This window comes from Empidonax traillii, unplaced genomic scaffold (genome assembly GCF_003031625.1).
Source record: "Empidonax traillii isolate 1590-97213 ecotype Southwest subspecies unplaced genomic scaffold, ASM303162v1 scaffold331:size1191723, whole genome shotgun sequence".
Taxonomy (NCBI): Eukaryota; Metazoa; Chordata; class Aves; order Passeriformes; family Tyrannidae; genus Empidonax; species Empidonax traillii.
Genome location: NW_020955524.1, coordinates 140963 through 156872, shown reverse-complemented (window position 1 = coordinate 156872; position 15910 = coordinate 140963). Strand labels below are relative to the sequence as shown.

The 15910-nt window shown below is 61.3% G+C and overlaps 2 protein-coding genes across 2 annotated transcripts; one reads left to right on the top strand and one right to left on the bottom strand.

Moving 5' to 3' along the window:
* Window positions 1-484: 484 nt before the first annotated feature.
* Window positions 485-2296, top strand: CLDN23 (claudin 23). The gene has a single exon (XM_027891830.1). The coding sequence runs from the start codon at window positions 659-661 to the stop codon at window positions 1358-1360; it is 702 nt and encodes a 233-aa protein (XP_027747631.1). The 5' UTR covers window positions 485-658; the 3' UTR covers window positions 1361-2296.
* A 169-nt stretch (window positions 2297-2465) lies between these two features.
* On the bottom strand, window positions 2466-12271 carry LOC114061385 (low-density lipoprotein receptor-related protein 4-like). Its single transcript, XM_027891839.1, has 23 exons — window positions 11971-12271; window positions 11505-11630; window positions 11084-11299; window positions 10554-10862; window positions 10095-10307; window positions 9338-9919; window positions 8714-8929; window positions 8265-8503; window positions 8053-8182; window positions 7534-7712; window positions 7242-7428; window positions 6670-6888; window positions 6279-6462; window positions 5957-6158; window positions 5722-5886; window positions 5224-5424; window positions 4588-5131; window positions 4330-4458; window positions 4036-4143; window positions 3712-3948; window positions 3160-3583; window positions 2801-2939; window positions 2466-2539 (listed from the first exon to the last, which is right to left on the bottom strand). Exons 1-23 carry the CDS (start codon window positions 12269-12271, stop codon window positions 2483-2485), a joined length of 5307 nt encoding a protein of 1768 aa, XP_027747640.1. The 3' UTR covers window positions 2466-2482.
* Between the last annotated feature and the right edge of the window lie 3639 nt (window positions 12272-15910).

Below are 15910 nucleotides of genomic sequence, written 5' to 3'. Positions count from 1 at the left end.
CTTCCCTGGGACTTTTCCTGCCGAGAACCAGGCTGCTGGGTCTGCGGGTGATCTCTGAGCACAGCATAGAAAGGGAGAAGCAGGGTCAAGCTCAGGAGCCGTCCCTGAAAGATAAGGAGATGGGGACTTCTCCCGGGCCAGCTGCCAACGGTGAGATCTGCTAGCATTTAATCGTAATTAATTATTTTCATGAATCAATTAATTTGATAGCAAAATAAAATGGCAATCAATTAATGAACTGATTTGTAATAGGGTCCTCTGCCGCCCCATCAGCCCGGGGACGGATGCCCGCTCGCCCGCCGCGTCCCCGCCTCGCCACCTGCGGAGGGACACAGGGATCAGAGCTCGGCCGCTCCCTGCGGGCTCCCGTGTCCCTGGAAGGCGCTGCCCTCCCCGGCAGGTGCCGACCAGCCCTGCCCGGGCCGAGCCCCGCCTGCCGGCCCCGCCTCCCGGCCGGCACCTCCCCACGGCCCGGGCAGGGCAGGTCCGCGGGCTGTGCCCGCCGTGCGGGGCTGCGGGAGCGCTTCCCGTCGCGGGATCCCCCTCTCGCCTGCCCCGAGCGGCCCTGCGGCACCGCTGCCAGGCTCCTGCCCAGTGAGCCCCGGAGCTCTCCGCGGACCCCGGGCAAGCAGGAGCCCGCCTCGCCCGCCTCCCCAGCATGAGGACGCCGACGGCGATGATCGTGGGACTGGTGCTGTGCCCCTGCGGGCTCCTGCTGACGCTCACGGGCACGCTGGCACCCAGCTGGAGGAAGGTGAGCCTCGTACCTAACCAGCCCATGGACCTCGTCTGGGAGCAGGGCATCTGGGACATATGCAGGGAGCGGCAGAGCACCCACGACCGCCTCTGCGGGCAGGCTGACGAGCTGGGCTACTTTCAGGAGGTACCCGTGCGGGTGGCCCAAGGGCTGATGCCCTCCTCGCTGGTGATCACGCTCCTGGGCTTGGTGGTGGCTGCCCTGGGGGTTCGCTGCTGGCAGGAGGAGCCACGGCACCTGCTGGCTGGAGTGGCAGGGCTGGTGCTGCTTCTCTCGGGGCTGATGAGCCTCGTGCCCGCCTCCTGGTACACCCATGAGCTGTGGGCACTGCCCGCACTGCCTGGCAGCACACTGGTTGTAGGCTACAGCTTGGTGCTGAGCTACTTGGGAAGCTGTCTGGAGATCTTGGGGGGGCTGGCCCTTTCCCTCAGCTTCCACCACTGCTGCAAGGAGCGCAGGGCCCCCAAACTGTCCCCCAGCCCTGTGGTGGAGTCTGGGCTGTGCTCCACCATTGGGGCTTACAGCAATCCGTGGGACGTGCTGAAGGATGAGCGAGATGGACAGCACTGGAGGAACACTCCACCTTGTGACTCGGACTTGTAGCCCCAGCACTAGGACAGCAGCCTGGCACTGAGAGCAGTGCTGGCTTTTGACCTACAAGCCATGCCCTTCTGGGACACCTCAAAGCAGCCTGAAAACAAGAACAAGGACCTGTCTTGAATCTCTGCAACTTCCTCAAGTCTGCTGTGCTCCAGGTCCTACAACTGTGCCAAATCCACACTGGGTTGAGGGCTATACATAGCTCTAGTCCCTCCGTGCAGCTTTTAACTCATCCTCCTGCACCATGCACAGCAGCTTGGGCAGAGGCAGCTTCACTGTTCCCATGGGAGCAAGGTATAGGCTAGCACCGTGTAACCTTCAGGACTGAGAATTGGGGAGGGGTGCACCTCCCACATGTCTCTGCCCAACTCAGGACTGTGCAAACTGAAAAATAAATGCAAAGGAATGGGTCTGTACTGTGGGATGGTTACGGGCTTTCTGCCAGGCAGGCTGGGCTGAGAGCCAGTGGGCACGGCTAACCCAGCCTCCCTGTGCTTTACCTGAAGCAGGGAGGAAAAGTCTGTAAAAGTTTTATGGCACCTTCCTAAAGGACTTTTTCCCCATGGATAAAATCAGCTCTGGCAGAGGTTTCTCCTTCCTTGAGCACAGCCACTTCAGGAGAAAAAAAAACAAAACAACAAGGGAACACAGAGAAAAAAATAGCATATTCAACATTAGCCTGGTATGAGGTGGTAAAACTGGTCTCACTGGTTTGTAAGGGACACTCAGGAGGTCAGAACTGGACTATAAAATCCTGCTCAACACCCTGCATAACATGATAAGAGCCAAGCCAGCTTCCTTGCAGAGCTATTTGGCCAGATTTCTACCCCAGGCAAGCCCAAAGCACCATGGTCAGCAAGCTAAGCCTTGCTGAAGAGGGACAGTGGCTCATGATGCTCTTAGTGTGGTTATTGGGTTAGTAAAGGATGCATCCTGCAACAGGGGATCAGATTCAGGTGGCTCAGAGTGTGTTGGGATTGGAGACTTCCTGATAAACCTCCCAAACTTTTTTCCTCTGGACTTTTAAATTCCCTAGAGCTTAGACATCGGGAAAGAGCAAACCAACTTCCCTACCCAGCCCACACACAAAACACAGTGGCACAACAGATGCTGCACAACATTCCTTTATGAAAATCCAGTGTTGAGGTGAGATGATCCCTTCCTCGGCAGGGCTGGCAGCTCCTGCAAAGATCACGGATGAGTGCGTGAGGGGTGAGTCTAAGCCAACCTCTCTGAGCCCACCCCACACTTTAGCACAGGGGCTCCAGTCGCAGGCAGAGCTGGACAGCCCTTTCAGACACCAGACACCCCAGCTCTTGCCCCTCTCCTCCAGCAAGAGGGCAGAGGTTGCCTCAGGAGTGGGCACCATGCCAGCACTGGGCCTTGGGGCATCCAGGGTGGCAGGGGGTGTCCCTACCAAGGCCTGCTCCTGTTGTTACTCACCTCTTTCCCATCGTAAGCTTCATTCACAAATGTATCACTCTTGGGGGGAAGCTCTTCCTCCTCCTCCTCATCCTCTTCCTCGGGGTCACTTTCACGGTGGTACAAGGTCAGCACCCGGGTGGAAGCAGTGCTTGAGGTCCTGGGGAGGAAAAACCATACACTAAGAATGGCATGGCCATCTCCTAGAGATGGGGCAGATCCTAAGGTCCTGCCACAAGCCCTGCTTATAGCTTGTTGGGGTGATCGAGCTTTCTATATAACCCAGGGGTGCATCAGGACACCACACTGCCCCTGGGCAAGGAGAACCAGTCCCTCTCTATCCCCAGTTATACCTGGCCCAGCCCAACCCCAGAGTTCACCTCCTCCGCCTGTCCCGCCTCCGCATGTAGGCCAGGGCCCCCACAGCAGCAGCAGCGAGCAGGAGGAGCACGGCCACGCCCAGGGCAATGGGTCCTGCGAAGGGCTGCACCTCTGCCTCCTCGCAGTAGTTGCCACGATAGCCCAGGGCGCAGTGGCACGTCACTCGCCCGGCCTCGATGGCGCAGTCCCCGCGCAGGTTGCACGTCTCGCTGCTGCACGGCACAGCCCTCAGCACCTCCTCCGTGCTGGGGGGTACCAGGAAGGGCTCTCCGTGCTCCCGGGGGCCAGGGGCTGCGGGTGAGCTGGGGCTGGGCTGTCGAGGCTGCGGTGCAGTTATGGGTGAGGTTGGTTTCTGTTCTTCCACGCGGGACATTCCTGACGGTGACACTGCGGGGACTTGCGTCCCCCTCTGCCGGGAGGGGCCTGGCAGGAGGGGCATAGGTCAGCAAGAGACCCAGGTAAGTCCTCCTTCCCAAACTGGGGGAGACTGGCCAGGCTACCCTGTGCCCCACCAGGACTGCTGCATGCCCTGGCTGTGGGCAGGCACTCACAGTCAGACTCATCAGAGCCGTCAGCGCAGTCAGGGCGCCCATCACAGACCTGCTCTCCAGAGATGCAGCTCTGGAGGTCAGGGCAGGGCTGGAGTGCAGCAGGGCAGGACACTGCTGGCGCACATGCTGCTCCACGCACGAGGTGGTAACCGGGAGAGCAGCGGCACTGCCGCCCTGCAGGGTTGGGCAGGCAGAGCTGGGCACAGCCCCCATTGCTCTTTGCACAGGCGTTGGTGCCTGCCAAAACAGTGTGAGTTAGCATGGACACCACTGAGCATGGCTCAACCCCACAGAGGCCCTGGGCTGGGACAGCTACAGACCCACCTTCCTGTGAGAACTGGCTGTAAATCCTCATGGCTACCAAATCCTTCTCCATTGGGAACCACCAGCTCTCGGCCCGTTCCATCCGGCTATGCCAGATCTTGCTGGATCCTGGAGACACATGGGGTCAGCACTGCTCCACCTCCTCCCAAAATAGTGCCCAGGATGAGAGGTGGGGCTCCCCTAACCTGTCCTTCACCCCACAGAGGTGCAGCCTGCACCCCACGGGGACTGGCAGAAACACCTGTGCCCCAGTGCAGTAGGAGGAGCTGGACAAAATACAGCAAACAGACCCACCATTGGTTGAGGTTGTGCTCCAGAGCAGAAAGCCTTCTCCTATGGCAAAGAGCGAGAGACCATGCAGCCCTTCCCGCACCACCCGAAAGTGGGATCCATCCAGTTCGATGCTGCTGATGGTACCTCTCTCTGCACAGGGCACAGATGGAGCAACATCAGTGTAGAGACACAGAGGGGCTTCGTGGGGCTGTGCCCTGGGCACCTGAGTGCCTGCACCACTGCTAGCCCCAGCAGTGTCCCGGCTCAGCCCATACTCACCGTGGTCTGCCCAGTACAGCCTGGTGCCAGCAGCCCCAAAGGTGAGGCCAGTGGGAGCCCGGGCTCTCCTCCAGACCGCTCTGCGGCCAGTGCCATCCATGGCTGCACACTCCACGGTGGCACCAGGCCCATGGCTGCCAGCTGCTGTGACAAAGCACATGGTGGAGGCACGAGGGCACAGTGCCAGCCAGGCAGCGCCCTGCAGCCCCTCGCTGAGTAGTGCCAGGGCCCACCGCCCCCCGGGAGCTGCCACATGGATGCTGGGCAGCTGCCCTCCAATCCAGTACAGGTTCCCACTCAGCCAGTCCAAGGCCAGGGACGTCACCGTGCCCTCCACAGCTACTGCCTTCTTCCAGGACAGCCGTCCCCAGTCCTTCAGACGCAGCAGTCCGATGGAGTTGCCTCCCACCTCTGCAAAGTACAAACTCTTGTCTTTCACTGCGTAGTCGATGGCTGTCAGGTGGCCCACCTTGGCCAAGGGCAGGGTCCGGTGCGAGGGAAGCCCTTGGGATCCAGATGTTGCAGGCAGGTCTTTCAGGTAGACCTGGAGGAAGGAGGCAGCACTAAGATGGCCACCCCTCTCCCCTGACAGCAGCTAGGGCAGCAGCCCCTAAGGCTGGCTCTGGAGGATGGTACCTGTGCCACAGCTACTGATGACACCAGGAGGGCAAAGGCTGAATCACGGAGGGGCAGGCAGGTAGTCTCATCGGCAGCCAGCACCAGCCTGGCAGGGCACCGGCACTGCCCAGTGTGCCTGGCGCTCAGCAGGCACAGGTGGGAGCAGCCACGAGTCTCGCATGGGTTAGGGGCTGTGGGGCGCAGGGCTGGGTGCATCACCTGTGGGAAGGGCAGGCTCAGCTCACAGCCCTGTCAGTACCCGCCGGCAGAGCTGAGCACGATTTACACCATGCCATGCTCCCAAGGCCCAAACACAGCCCAGCCCTGGGCAGGATGGTGAGGCAGAGATGTTCCAAGAGGACCAGAGACACTTGGCCACAGGGACTACTGCCCAAGGACCACCAGGATGGGGGTACAGCTTCCAGTGCCCCCACACTTGGAGGACGACAGGGCCGTGCATGTTGGGAGACCTAGCAGAGCTGGCATAGCAGGGTTTGGGCCTCCCCAGGTAGGTACCTGGAGGCCATGGGGCTGGCCGTGCCGCTTGAGCAGTGTGGTTCTGTTCTTGCCACTGGCCTTGTCCACCTGCTGCACGGACCATGTCTTCCTCTCCGACCAGTAGAGCTGGCCCTCGCACACGGCCGCCGCAAAGGGGCTCCGGACCCAGCCCAGCTTCAGGACCTGTCAGAGAGGCTGTAAGCACCCGCTCCAGTCCCCATCAGGGCCCCGTCAGCAGTGCCCCACCACACACCTTCACACTGGTGCCATCCAGACGTGCAGAACTGACACTGCCCAGCTTCTCATCCAGCCAGAAGATCCTCTGGGTGGGGAGATCGAGGGCTAGTGCTGTGGGCCAGCCCAGCCCCCGGGCCAGCAGCACGTGCCGCCGACTCCCATCCATCGTGGACTCCATCAGACGTGGGTGGCTCCCCACCTCTGACCAATACAGCAGCCTAGTGGGAAGAGAGGTGCTGGCCCATGGACCGGACACAGCATCGTCCCACTACATGGAGGAAAATGGGGCAGGGGAGGGATGGTAAGGAGGTCCCCATGTCCCCATGTTGCAGATTTACCCTGCCAGAGGCTGGACCACCAGAGAATGGGGCTGGTCTAGGTCTCCATCCATCACCACAGTGTACTCTGGTATCCCTTGCCAGGCAGCGCCCAAGCGAGTGGCCAGCACCTGTCCTGCTGCACCATCTGTCCAGTACAGGTTCCTCCCAAGCCAGTCCACTGCTATACAGTCTGATTTTACACCTGAAACACATCCAAGAGTCAGCACCTGTGGGATGACAGCTCCCAGGCCACATCCTCTCCATCCCAGGCTCTCTGTCCTCTCCTCCCAGCCTTGCTCCCAACTAGCACCTCTCTACACAAGGTGACACAGCCTGGCATGCCACTGTAACCCGGAGACTGCCCAGTGACAGAGGCCATCTCTGTTACCCCCATGCCGTCACAGCCCACCTTTCACCAGTGTGCCTTTCTTGCCCGAGCTGAGGTCCTGCCAGCGGATGCTCTCTGTGGCCAGGTCCATCCAGAAGACTTTCCTCTCCTCCAAGTCATAGTCGAGTGAGAAGACGACACGATCCTTGTCAGTGGCCAGCAGCACCTCCTCACGCCCACTCCGCAGGCCATAGGCCAACACCTCTGACTGCACAGCCGCCAGCAACACGGGCTCTGCTCCTGAGGCAACACAAAGCCCCCCCGACCCTGCTCAGCACTGGTGGCCCCATGGGCTCAACACATGCAGGCAGGGAATAAAGCACTTGCAGGCACTGGAGCCTGCTGGGACTCAGCCCTACTAGACAGGATGTTCTCAGATAGTGCAGATGGATTTTCTGACCAGCCATGGGCTGGCAATCATCAGCTCACAGCTGAGTGGGGCCTGGCAGGCAATGTGGCAGAGGAGACAGGGCCGTTCACAGGACCACAAGCCTCCCTGGGGCAGCAGGCATGGGGGGCAGGTACGCACCAGCTCCTGGTGTACCCTAGGGGGCCAGGGATCCTTAGCACTGCTTGGCCATCCCATGACTTACCAGTGAGTTTGCAGACACGACCATCAGGCTCCAGCAGGTAGCCAGGGAGACAGCCACAGCTGTAGGACCCTGGGGCATTGAGGCATGTTTGGCTGCAGGCTCCCTCGCCCCACTCTGTGCACTCGTCTATGTCCACGCAGGACAGCCCATCCTTGGCAAGCCGATAGCCTGGGCTGCACCAGCAACGCTGTGGGGAAAGGGGCCATCAGATTCCCACCCTGGGGACATGAGGCTCCCTCCTGCAGCTGGATGGACCATGGCAAGCCCCCGGCCCGGGGCTGGTGGCACTCACGGGGCCCTGGGGCGAGGGGTAGCAGAGATGAGCGCAGGATTGTTTGCAGGGCACAGAGCAGTTCCCCCCCTCGTCTGAGCCATCCGCGCAGTCCTGCCGGCCGTCACACACCAAGGATGCATTCAGGCAGGTCCCCAGCCCACAGGGGTACTCATGACTCTGGCAGGGAGCAGGCTGGCCTACAGGGACATGTGGGGAAGGCTGCCCTAAGCCTCATCCACCAGCTTGTTTTTCTCATCTGGGGCAGATTTAGCTCCTAGAGGCTGCCCAGAGCTCATTGCAGCTACATCCAGAGCTGTGCCAGTAGCCTGGCTTCAGGCTATATTAATCCAGAGGCCACCAGCCATACACAGACAACAGCTATCTGGGGCCTGGAGCTGCCACAGATGCTGGGAATAGGCAACCAGCACATAGGGCCTTTTGCCTCAGCACAGACACATACCCATCTTCCTCTGTGCTGGGCACCCACCAGCTACCTCGGGTAATACACAGAGGGGATAAAATCAGGGTGTAGCTCACAGCCAGACTCATCGCTGCCATCTGTGCAGTCAGTCTCTCCATCGCAGCGCCAGACATCAGGGATGCACTCATGGCCATGGGAGCAGCCCCACTGCTGGTCCTCACACAGCCCTTCCTCCCAAGGACAGCCCTGCAAAGGCAGAGCGTGAAAAGGGTTACCAGCTCTCCCGGGCACGTGCAGGGACAGGTGCTGTCCCCACTACTCCACTCACCTGCTCGTCTGTGCCATCCCTGCAGTCGGCAGTGCCATCGCAGTGCCAGGCCTCCGGCACACACTCCCCACTGTGGGAACACCTCACCTCACCCTCACGGCAGAGCAGCGGCCGGGGCACAGCACAGCCCTCCTCGTCTGAGCCGTCCTGGCAGTCGTGGTCACCATCGCAGTGCAGGGCCAGGGCCACGCACTGCCCACTCCGGCAGGAGAACTCAGCCGGGCCGCACTCCTTCGGCACTGTGGGCAAGGCCAGGGCTGAGCGCGTGCACTGTCCCCGTCCCCATCCCACCAGTGGAGACATGGCACTGAGCAGGGTACGGCCTCTCCAGCTGCTCAGCAGGTTGCCCCAGGCAGTGCCTGCCCCTGGACCCACAGGAAAACTGGTGCACGCACCCATGGGGCAGGTAACCCCAGGAGCCCCTGTCCCATCCAGCCCCAGGGTCTCACCACAGCCTTGCTCGTCAGTGTGGTCCAGGCAATCAGCATGGCCGTCACACAGCCAGCTCTTGGGGATGCAGCGGGTGGCAGCGTCACAGCGCAGGGCACACTCCTGCGTGGGGGTCCAGCAGCCTGTCTCATCCGAGGCATCAGGGCACTGGGGCACCCCATCGCAGCGCTCTCCCGCCGCAACGCACATGGCTCCGCTCGCGCAGTGGAAGGCCCCTGGGGAGACAAGGAGCCTTGCACTGCCTGCAGAAGGCAGCTGGGGTGCCCAGGCACTGTGTTAGTCCCCCAGTAGCCTAGAAAGGCCACACACTACAGTGACAGGGCTTGGCCCCTCCTAGCCAGTGCATCTCCGGCAGCCTACATCCTGAGCAAGGCAACTGAGGCAGTCTCAGCTCAGCCACATTTAAGTCACTGTGAGTGGTGGGACCAGCCTATACCCTTCTGACAGCACCTCCAGCCCAGTGCCAAGCTCAGAAGGCACCAGTATGCCCCATGACAAGCATTAGAGCCCAGGATAGAGACTTTCCCAGGGTGCCATCCCACCAACCCCACCAGAGAACAGCCAAAAACCCTGGCACAGGGTGACCCAGCTGCACAGGGAGTCAACTGAAGAATGGCTCCTACCTGGAGTGTTGCAGAGCTGGGCACACCCGTCCTCATCAGAGCCATCTGCACAGTCTTTCTCCCCATCACACAGGTACTCCTGGGCCACACACTCAGTGCCATCACGGCAGGACACGTGTGTGCGAGGACAGGACAGGTGAAGGACAGGGGTCAGGGGGTGAGCAGGGCTTGACTGGAGTGGCGGGGTAGGCGGCACTACCCGTGCAGGACTGGTTGGGTGCTGGGTGGTAGTAGTCGGCCGTGGGACAATGACCTTAGTTGGCAAAGCCCGAGTAGTGGTGGTGGTGGTGCTGGTGGTGGTTGGCTGCACAGTGGTGGTCTTGCTTGGTGGGGTCCGGGCAGTGGTTGGCACAGGGGTCGTCTTTGTTGATGTGGACTGGCTGGTGGTGGTTGGTGTGGACCGGGTGGTGGTGGTGGCCTTGCTGGTTGGTGCAGGAGTAGTGGTGAGCACAGAGGTGGTCCTGCTTGGTGTAGGTGTTGTGGTGGAGGTGGTGGGATGAGCAGCAGTGGTGCTTGTTGTTGTCTTCATAGTGGTGGTCACAGGTGGAGGGAGTGGCAGGGCAGAACCCTTGCTTGGTGGCACTGGAAGAGGATTTGGGATTTGGGGCTGTGCTCTCCCCACACCCTGGGCACTTTCCAGAGCACCCCAAGTGGCCACTGGTAGCCAGGCACCCTGCCCCAGTTCAGAGCAGCATGGGCCACCCAGCCCCATCAGATAGAGTCCCTGTGTCAGGCACAGAGCCACGGCTGCTCTTACCAGCCTGCAGCTCCGAGCCCACGAAGGCCACTACTCCCTGCACGCCTGCTGCTGGCATGGTCAGCACAAGGGTCAGCGTCCTCCGGTCCCACAGTAGCAGAGCCGTCTCGTTTGCCGACACCAGGTATGGCTCGAAGGCGGCCACAACGCCGTGGGGCCAGCTGGGTGCCAGGGTGACTGCTTGCTGTTTGGTCAGACTCAGTGCCCGCAAGCCTGTGAGGCAGAGGGATGGTAGGACCTGGGGCCTACAGACACCCCTCGTGGCCTACCCTGTGCCCCGATAACCCACAGCTATGGCAAGGACCTCATGGCTGAGGCCAGGGGCTCAGCCATGGGAAAGAGTCTGCCCCACGAGCATCCTACTGCCCAGGCAGGGACTGCTGCATGTAGGGCATAGCTGATCACTCCTGCCTACATCCACCACCTCCACTCTCTGCTCCAGATACTACCATGGCTCACCCAGGCCTGAGCACCAGAGCAGGCTGAAGGCTCTGCTATCCATGGCTGCAGGCAGGTCTCCAGGCCATGTCTCATTCCAGGCATCCCACGGAGCACCCCCAGCCAGGCTCAGCTGCTGCAGGGGCTGCCCACGGGCTAGCCAGTACAGAGCGCCCCTCTGCCAGTCCAAGAAGAGGTGCTGGATGCTGCTGCGAGCACGGTGCAGGATGCGCGGGAACATGTCAGATGCCCGGATCACCCCGATGTCCCTCCGGTTACATGCGAGCCAGTACAGGTCCCCTGAGCGGATGTCCACACGGGCAGAGCACACTTGGCAAGAGAAGGTAGGCAAGCACTTACAAGGCTGTCCCACGACCTGCTCCTCCACCTGAGACCCCCAGCCCCTAAACTCAGAGCACAGCTGCCCACTGCCTCAGCACGGCCCAGCCAAGGGCACCATCAGACTAGTGTGCTCTGCACCCAGGACATACTCAGGCCTCAGGGAGCATCAGGAAGGGGAGTATGCCCTCCATCACCCCATAGTGTCTCACCTGGCCGCCCAGTTGCAATGGCCTCTCTCCTGCCAGGGTGCCCCACAACACTCAGCAGCGTCCCACGGTCATCTGTTCCATAGAGCACTGACCTCTGCCAGTCCACGTCTTGCAGGTGGAAGGGCTCCTGCCACTCCTGTACCCATCTGCTGTGTGCTCCAGGGCCCACATGCACCAGGGAGATGGCCTTTCCTGATGCATACATGATGGACAGCTCTGCAGGGTACAAGGGCAGTGTATGAGCATAGCCCCAGCAGCACTGGACGGGGCCACCAGCATGAACCAAGGAAGAAATGTAACAGCAATGGTGTGTGCTGGGAACCTCATCCCACCAAAGCCACAGCCCCTTTCGGCCCTCCCTCAACTCCCACAGGATGTATACCGCCCCAGAGAGCCAACCCACCTCATAGACCCTGCTCACCTGTGCACTTTCCGGAGGGCAGGAGGAAGAGGCCCTCTGGACAGGCACACTTGTAGCCCCGGGGGTGCACAGGTGACAGGAGGCAAAGGTGACTGCACAGACCTGGAGCACACGCAGCAGTATCCCCTGGGAGCAAGGGAACATTAGGCAACCATGACCTCCGAATGTCTCTCCCAGTCCCCAAAACCAGACTGTCCTGGGGCTGGTTATGGGCTGGCAGACATGGTAGCAACATCACATGAGTTAGGAGGGCGCAGCTCTACCCAAAGACATGGGATTTGGCAGCTTTCCTATGGACTTATATGTCCCCTTTGTCTCAACCGCACAACTCCTCATCACAAGACTAGTTAAACCATTGGGTAGGACCCTGTGAGCTCCAGGACTCAGCACAGCCTCCCCCAGCATCCAGGGATGCGGTGGGGGTGCTGCCAGCCCTGCAGTGGTGCAGCACACACAGAGTACTTACGGGGAGGCTGCTGCAGTGCGTGCACCACAGTGAAAGCTGAGACAGGAGCACGGAGCAACACTGCGTGCTCCTGGGGAGAGGCCCAGGTGGCTGACACCAGCTCTGTGCCATCGGTCCAGAAGAACCGGCTCTCGAACACAGCCAGGCCCAGTGGCTCCGTGTGTCTCCGCAGAACAGCGTGAAAGGAGTGACGCCCGCTGCCATCCACCCGCAGCGTCTCGATGGACTGGGGACAAAGCAAGGCATGGTGACCATGTGGCATCCCCGTGCCCTGGCACTGTCCCACAGCCACAAGCCTCATGGTGGTGCCATCACCTCCCAGTCCGGGGATGTAGGCCAGACCTGAGCACTGCTCCCTGCTCTCTCCTATGCCTTGGACGTAGACAGAGGGGAACCAGGGCCACCCTCCCAACTCCCATCTTATCATCTCCCTGGGGGAGGAGAGCCCTGCAGCCTTTTGTCCCTACCTCCTTGTACTCGCTGATCCAGTACAGTCTGCCAGCCACATGGTCCAGGCTTAGCCCCACAGGCTCCTCCATGGGCACCACTGTGAGCTCCCGCTTGTTTGAGCCATCCATGCCAGCCGCAGCAATGACTGTCCGGCCCCGCTGCCCGCGGTTGACCCAGTACAGGGACCTGGGGGCAGGCACCAAGGAAGCGCTTCACAGCATGATACCAGTGCTGCCACAACCCCACAACAGCACCAGCATCACAATCCCAGGAGCCTGGGCCAACCCTGGCTCATTCACTCCTCACCTTGCAGCCGGATGCACTGTCAGCTGCTCTGGTACAATGTCCTTCCCCAGCACTGTCACATAACCCCGGCCATCACCCAGCCCTGCATAGATAGCTGGAGGATGGCTGCTGGCCCAGTACAGCTGCCCTGTGAACCAGTCTAGGGAGATGCTGTTCACCTCTCTGGCATCTGCGGAGACAGAGTAGTTTTAAGGCGTACCAGCCTGTTCCAGGCTGAAAGACAAACCCAGGTTGCCCCTTACTCTATACAGGAAAGGCTGGCCTGAGGTGGCAGGCCAGCTCTCAACACCCATCTCAGCCCCCCTACAGCACCCAGCCTCACTCCTCCCCACCTGCATAGAGGGATTGTGTGCCTTTCCCCAGGGGGTGAACATGGATCTCGCCATCCTCTGTCAGCCAGTAGTAGGTTTCTCGGAGCTGGTCGTACACCAGGGCTCGGGGTTCAGTCTGAGTGGAGAGCTGAGGCCGGTAGGCTTGGGTCCGTACATCCAGTAGGGCCAGGTCCTGCCCCACGGCCACCAGAATCTGTGTCGCATTGTCTGCCAGGATGAGAGGAATGCCACTCAGTGAGCAGGGACATGGCTAGCTGGGGGCACTGCCCAGCCCCTCAGGAACCCCAGGCTCCCCAGCTCACCCTACCTGTCACTTCACAGGCGGTGCCGTGCCGAAGGGTGTAGCCCTGGAGGCAGGCACAGCTGTAAGTGCCCGGGGTGTTGCTGCACAGCTGGCTGCAGGGGCTGTACTCCAGGGAGCATTCATCCACATCTGCAGGGATAGGTGCAGTCAGGAGCCTGCCGTAGGAGCTGCCCCAGACAGCATTCAGACAGCATTGCCACTGCTCCCCAGGGACCACAGGCAGGCTCCCTAGATACCAGAACCTTTGGGCCCTACCCCAAAATGCACCAGCTGCTGCTGGGACATTATCTAGATATAGCATTTGTGGAGCCAGGGGTGACATGTGACCAGGAGCAGGGCAGAGGCAGGTGTTCCCACAGAAGCACTGGCTCCATGGAGACCCTGCTCCCAGTGGCTGAGGCCACATGTGCTTGAAGTGCATGGCCCTGATCTCTCCTTACCAGCACAGCTCTGCCCGTCTGCCTGCAGCACCCAGCCGGCCCCGCAGGAGCACTGCACTCCCCAGTGTGTGTCAGCACATGTCTCTGCACAGCCCCCGTTGCGTACAAAGCAGCTCTGATCTGTGGGGACACAGTGAGGGCTGACGTGAAGCAGGACAGCTCTGTAGCTCCACCCTGGCCCCAGCCTCATGGGCGGTGGCCGGCAGCCATACACAACTCACCACACGTGTTGGGCTCATCGGTGCCATCCAGGCAGTCATTCTCTTCGTTGCACATCAGGGACTCCAGGATACACTTCCCCTCATCACACCGCACCATGCCAGGTGGGCAGGTGGCTATGGCACACACAGCTCATGTCAGCGGGGCAGACCAATACCAGGTGGGCTAAGGGGAAACCCTGGGTCCCAGACTCATGGGGAAGTCCCACAAAGTATCAACGGTTCCTGGGAAGCTTACCACCATCCCAAGGTGAACTGAGGCCCGGGAAAGCAAAGTACTCCCTGCTTCACACATGGTCCGGACAGGTCTTGCCCCACTGAGGAGCATCTAGTGTGCTTGCTTACCACAGACATCTTCATCCGAGGAATCGCCACAGTCATCAATCCCGTTGCACTTCCACTCGGCCATGATGCACACCCTGTTCCTGCACTGCCACTGCCCAGGCAGGCAGGGCTGCTGGGGACACCCCTCCTCGTCCCAGCCATCCTCGCAGTCCTGATGTTGATCGCACAGCTCCCAGTGTGGGATGCAGTGGTGGGTGCCAGGACACTGCACCTTCTTTGTCCCGCACACTGAGGAGGGAACAGCGCAGCACTCATCGCCCTGCCCTGTGTCCCTAACCACCCTCACTCAGTGTCCCCAGCAGAGACTACATACCACAGTCCTGCTCATCAGAGCCATCCAGGCAGTCAGCAGCACCATCGCAACGCCAGCTGCTAGAAACACACCTGCCATCGTCACACTGCCAAACATGGGGGTCCCCGCCACAGGCAATGTCTGCAGGAACATCACACGGTCACTGGGACCTATTGCTACGGCAGAACCACAGGGGTCCCCTCCATCCTGGCACAGGGCAGGTGCTGGCAATGCCTGAAGAGCTGTGCCAAGAGGCTGGCCCACAGCAGCCCCCACAGTCAGGCTCTCTGGCAGGTAGGGTCTGCCTTGCTCAGCATAGCATCCAGGATATGTTCCCATGCCACAGACATTCACAAGGAGCTCTGGGGTACACATGTCCCTGCAGGATGCCACACAGGCAGGACCAGCAAAGACCAAAGAGCCTGCCCTCCCCCACCACTCCCCAGAGCATCAGGACCTCGTGATGCCACCCAGCGCAGCCCTCAGGTCCACCCCACGACAGCGGATAGGTGTCAGTATTCCCCCGCTCACCGCACTGTTCGTCCGTCCCGTCAGGGCACTGCTGCTCCCCATCGCAGAGCCAAGGAACGGGGATGCAGCCGGCGGAGCAGGCAGCCTGGCGTGAGGCAGCGCACGTGGAGCCAGCGGCCGCTGCGGACAAGAGGGAGCGCGGCCCGGGATCAGCGCGGGCAGCAGCACCGGGCATCCCTCTGCACACCCGCCCTACAGCTCCCCGCGTGTGCAGCTCCCCAGCACAGCCCTGCGGAGGGGAAGGGACCACTCCCAGCCAGGGGTACCCCAGGACCTCCTGCGGGGCTGGAGGGAGAACTATAGCCTCTCGTCCCCCTCAGGGAAGGCAGTGACGCTCCAAACCCTCTTAGGCAGAGGTAGGGGGTTCCTGGGGGCCCAGGGACCCCCACGCTGTCAGGATGGGAAGGATGCCACACAGAGCAGGGACACATCACCGGGGGGATGGGGAGAACGGAGACACTCTCGGTGGCAGGGACACCACACCCCATAGCCCATTGCGGGCGGATGAGCAAAGCATCCCTCCTGATGCTGCGGGCGCCCACCGCAGCCCCTCGGGATGGGACAGGGACCTCCCCGCCCGCCCCCGGCCCGCCCCCCTCGGTCCTGGCTCACGTTCGCGGCGGAACCCGGCGCCGGCGGCGCTCCCGGCCAGCGGCAGCAGCGGCGGCAGGAGGATGCTGAGGAGGGCGAGGAGCAGGCGGAGCGGCGGCGGGGGGCGGCCC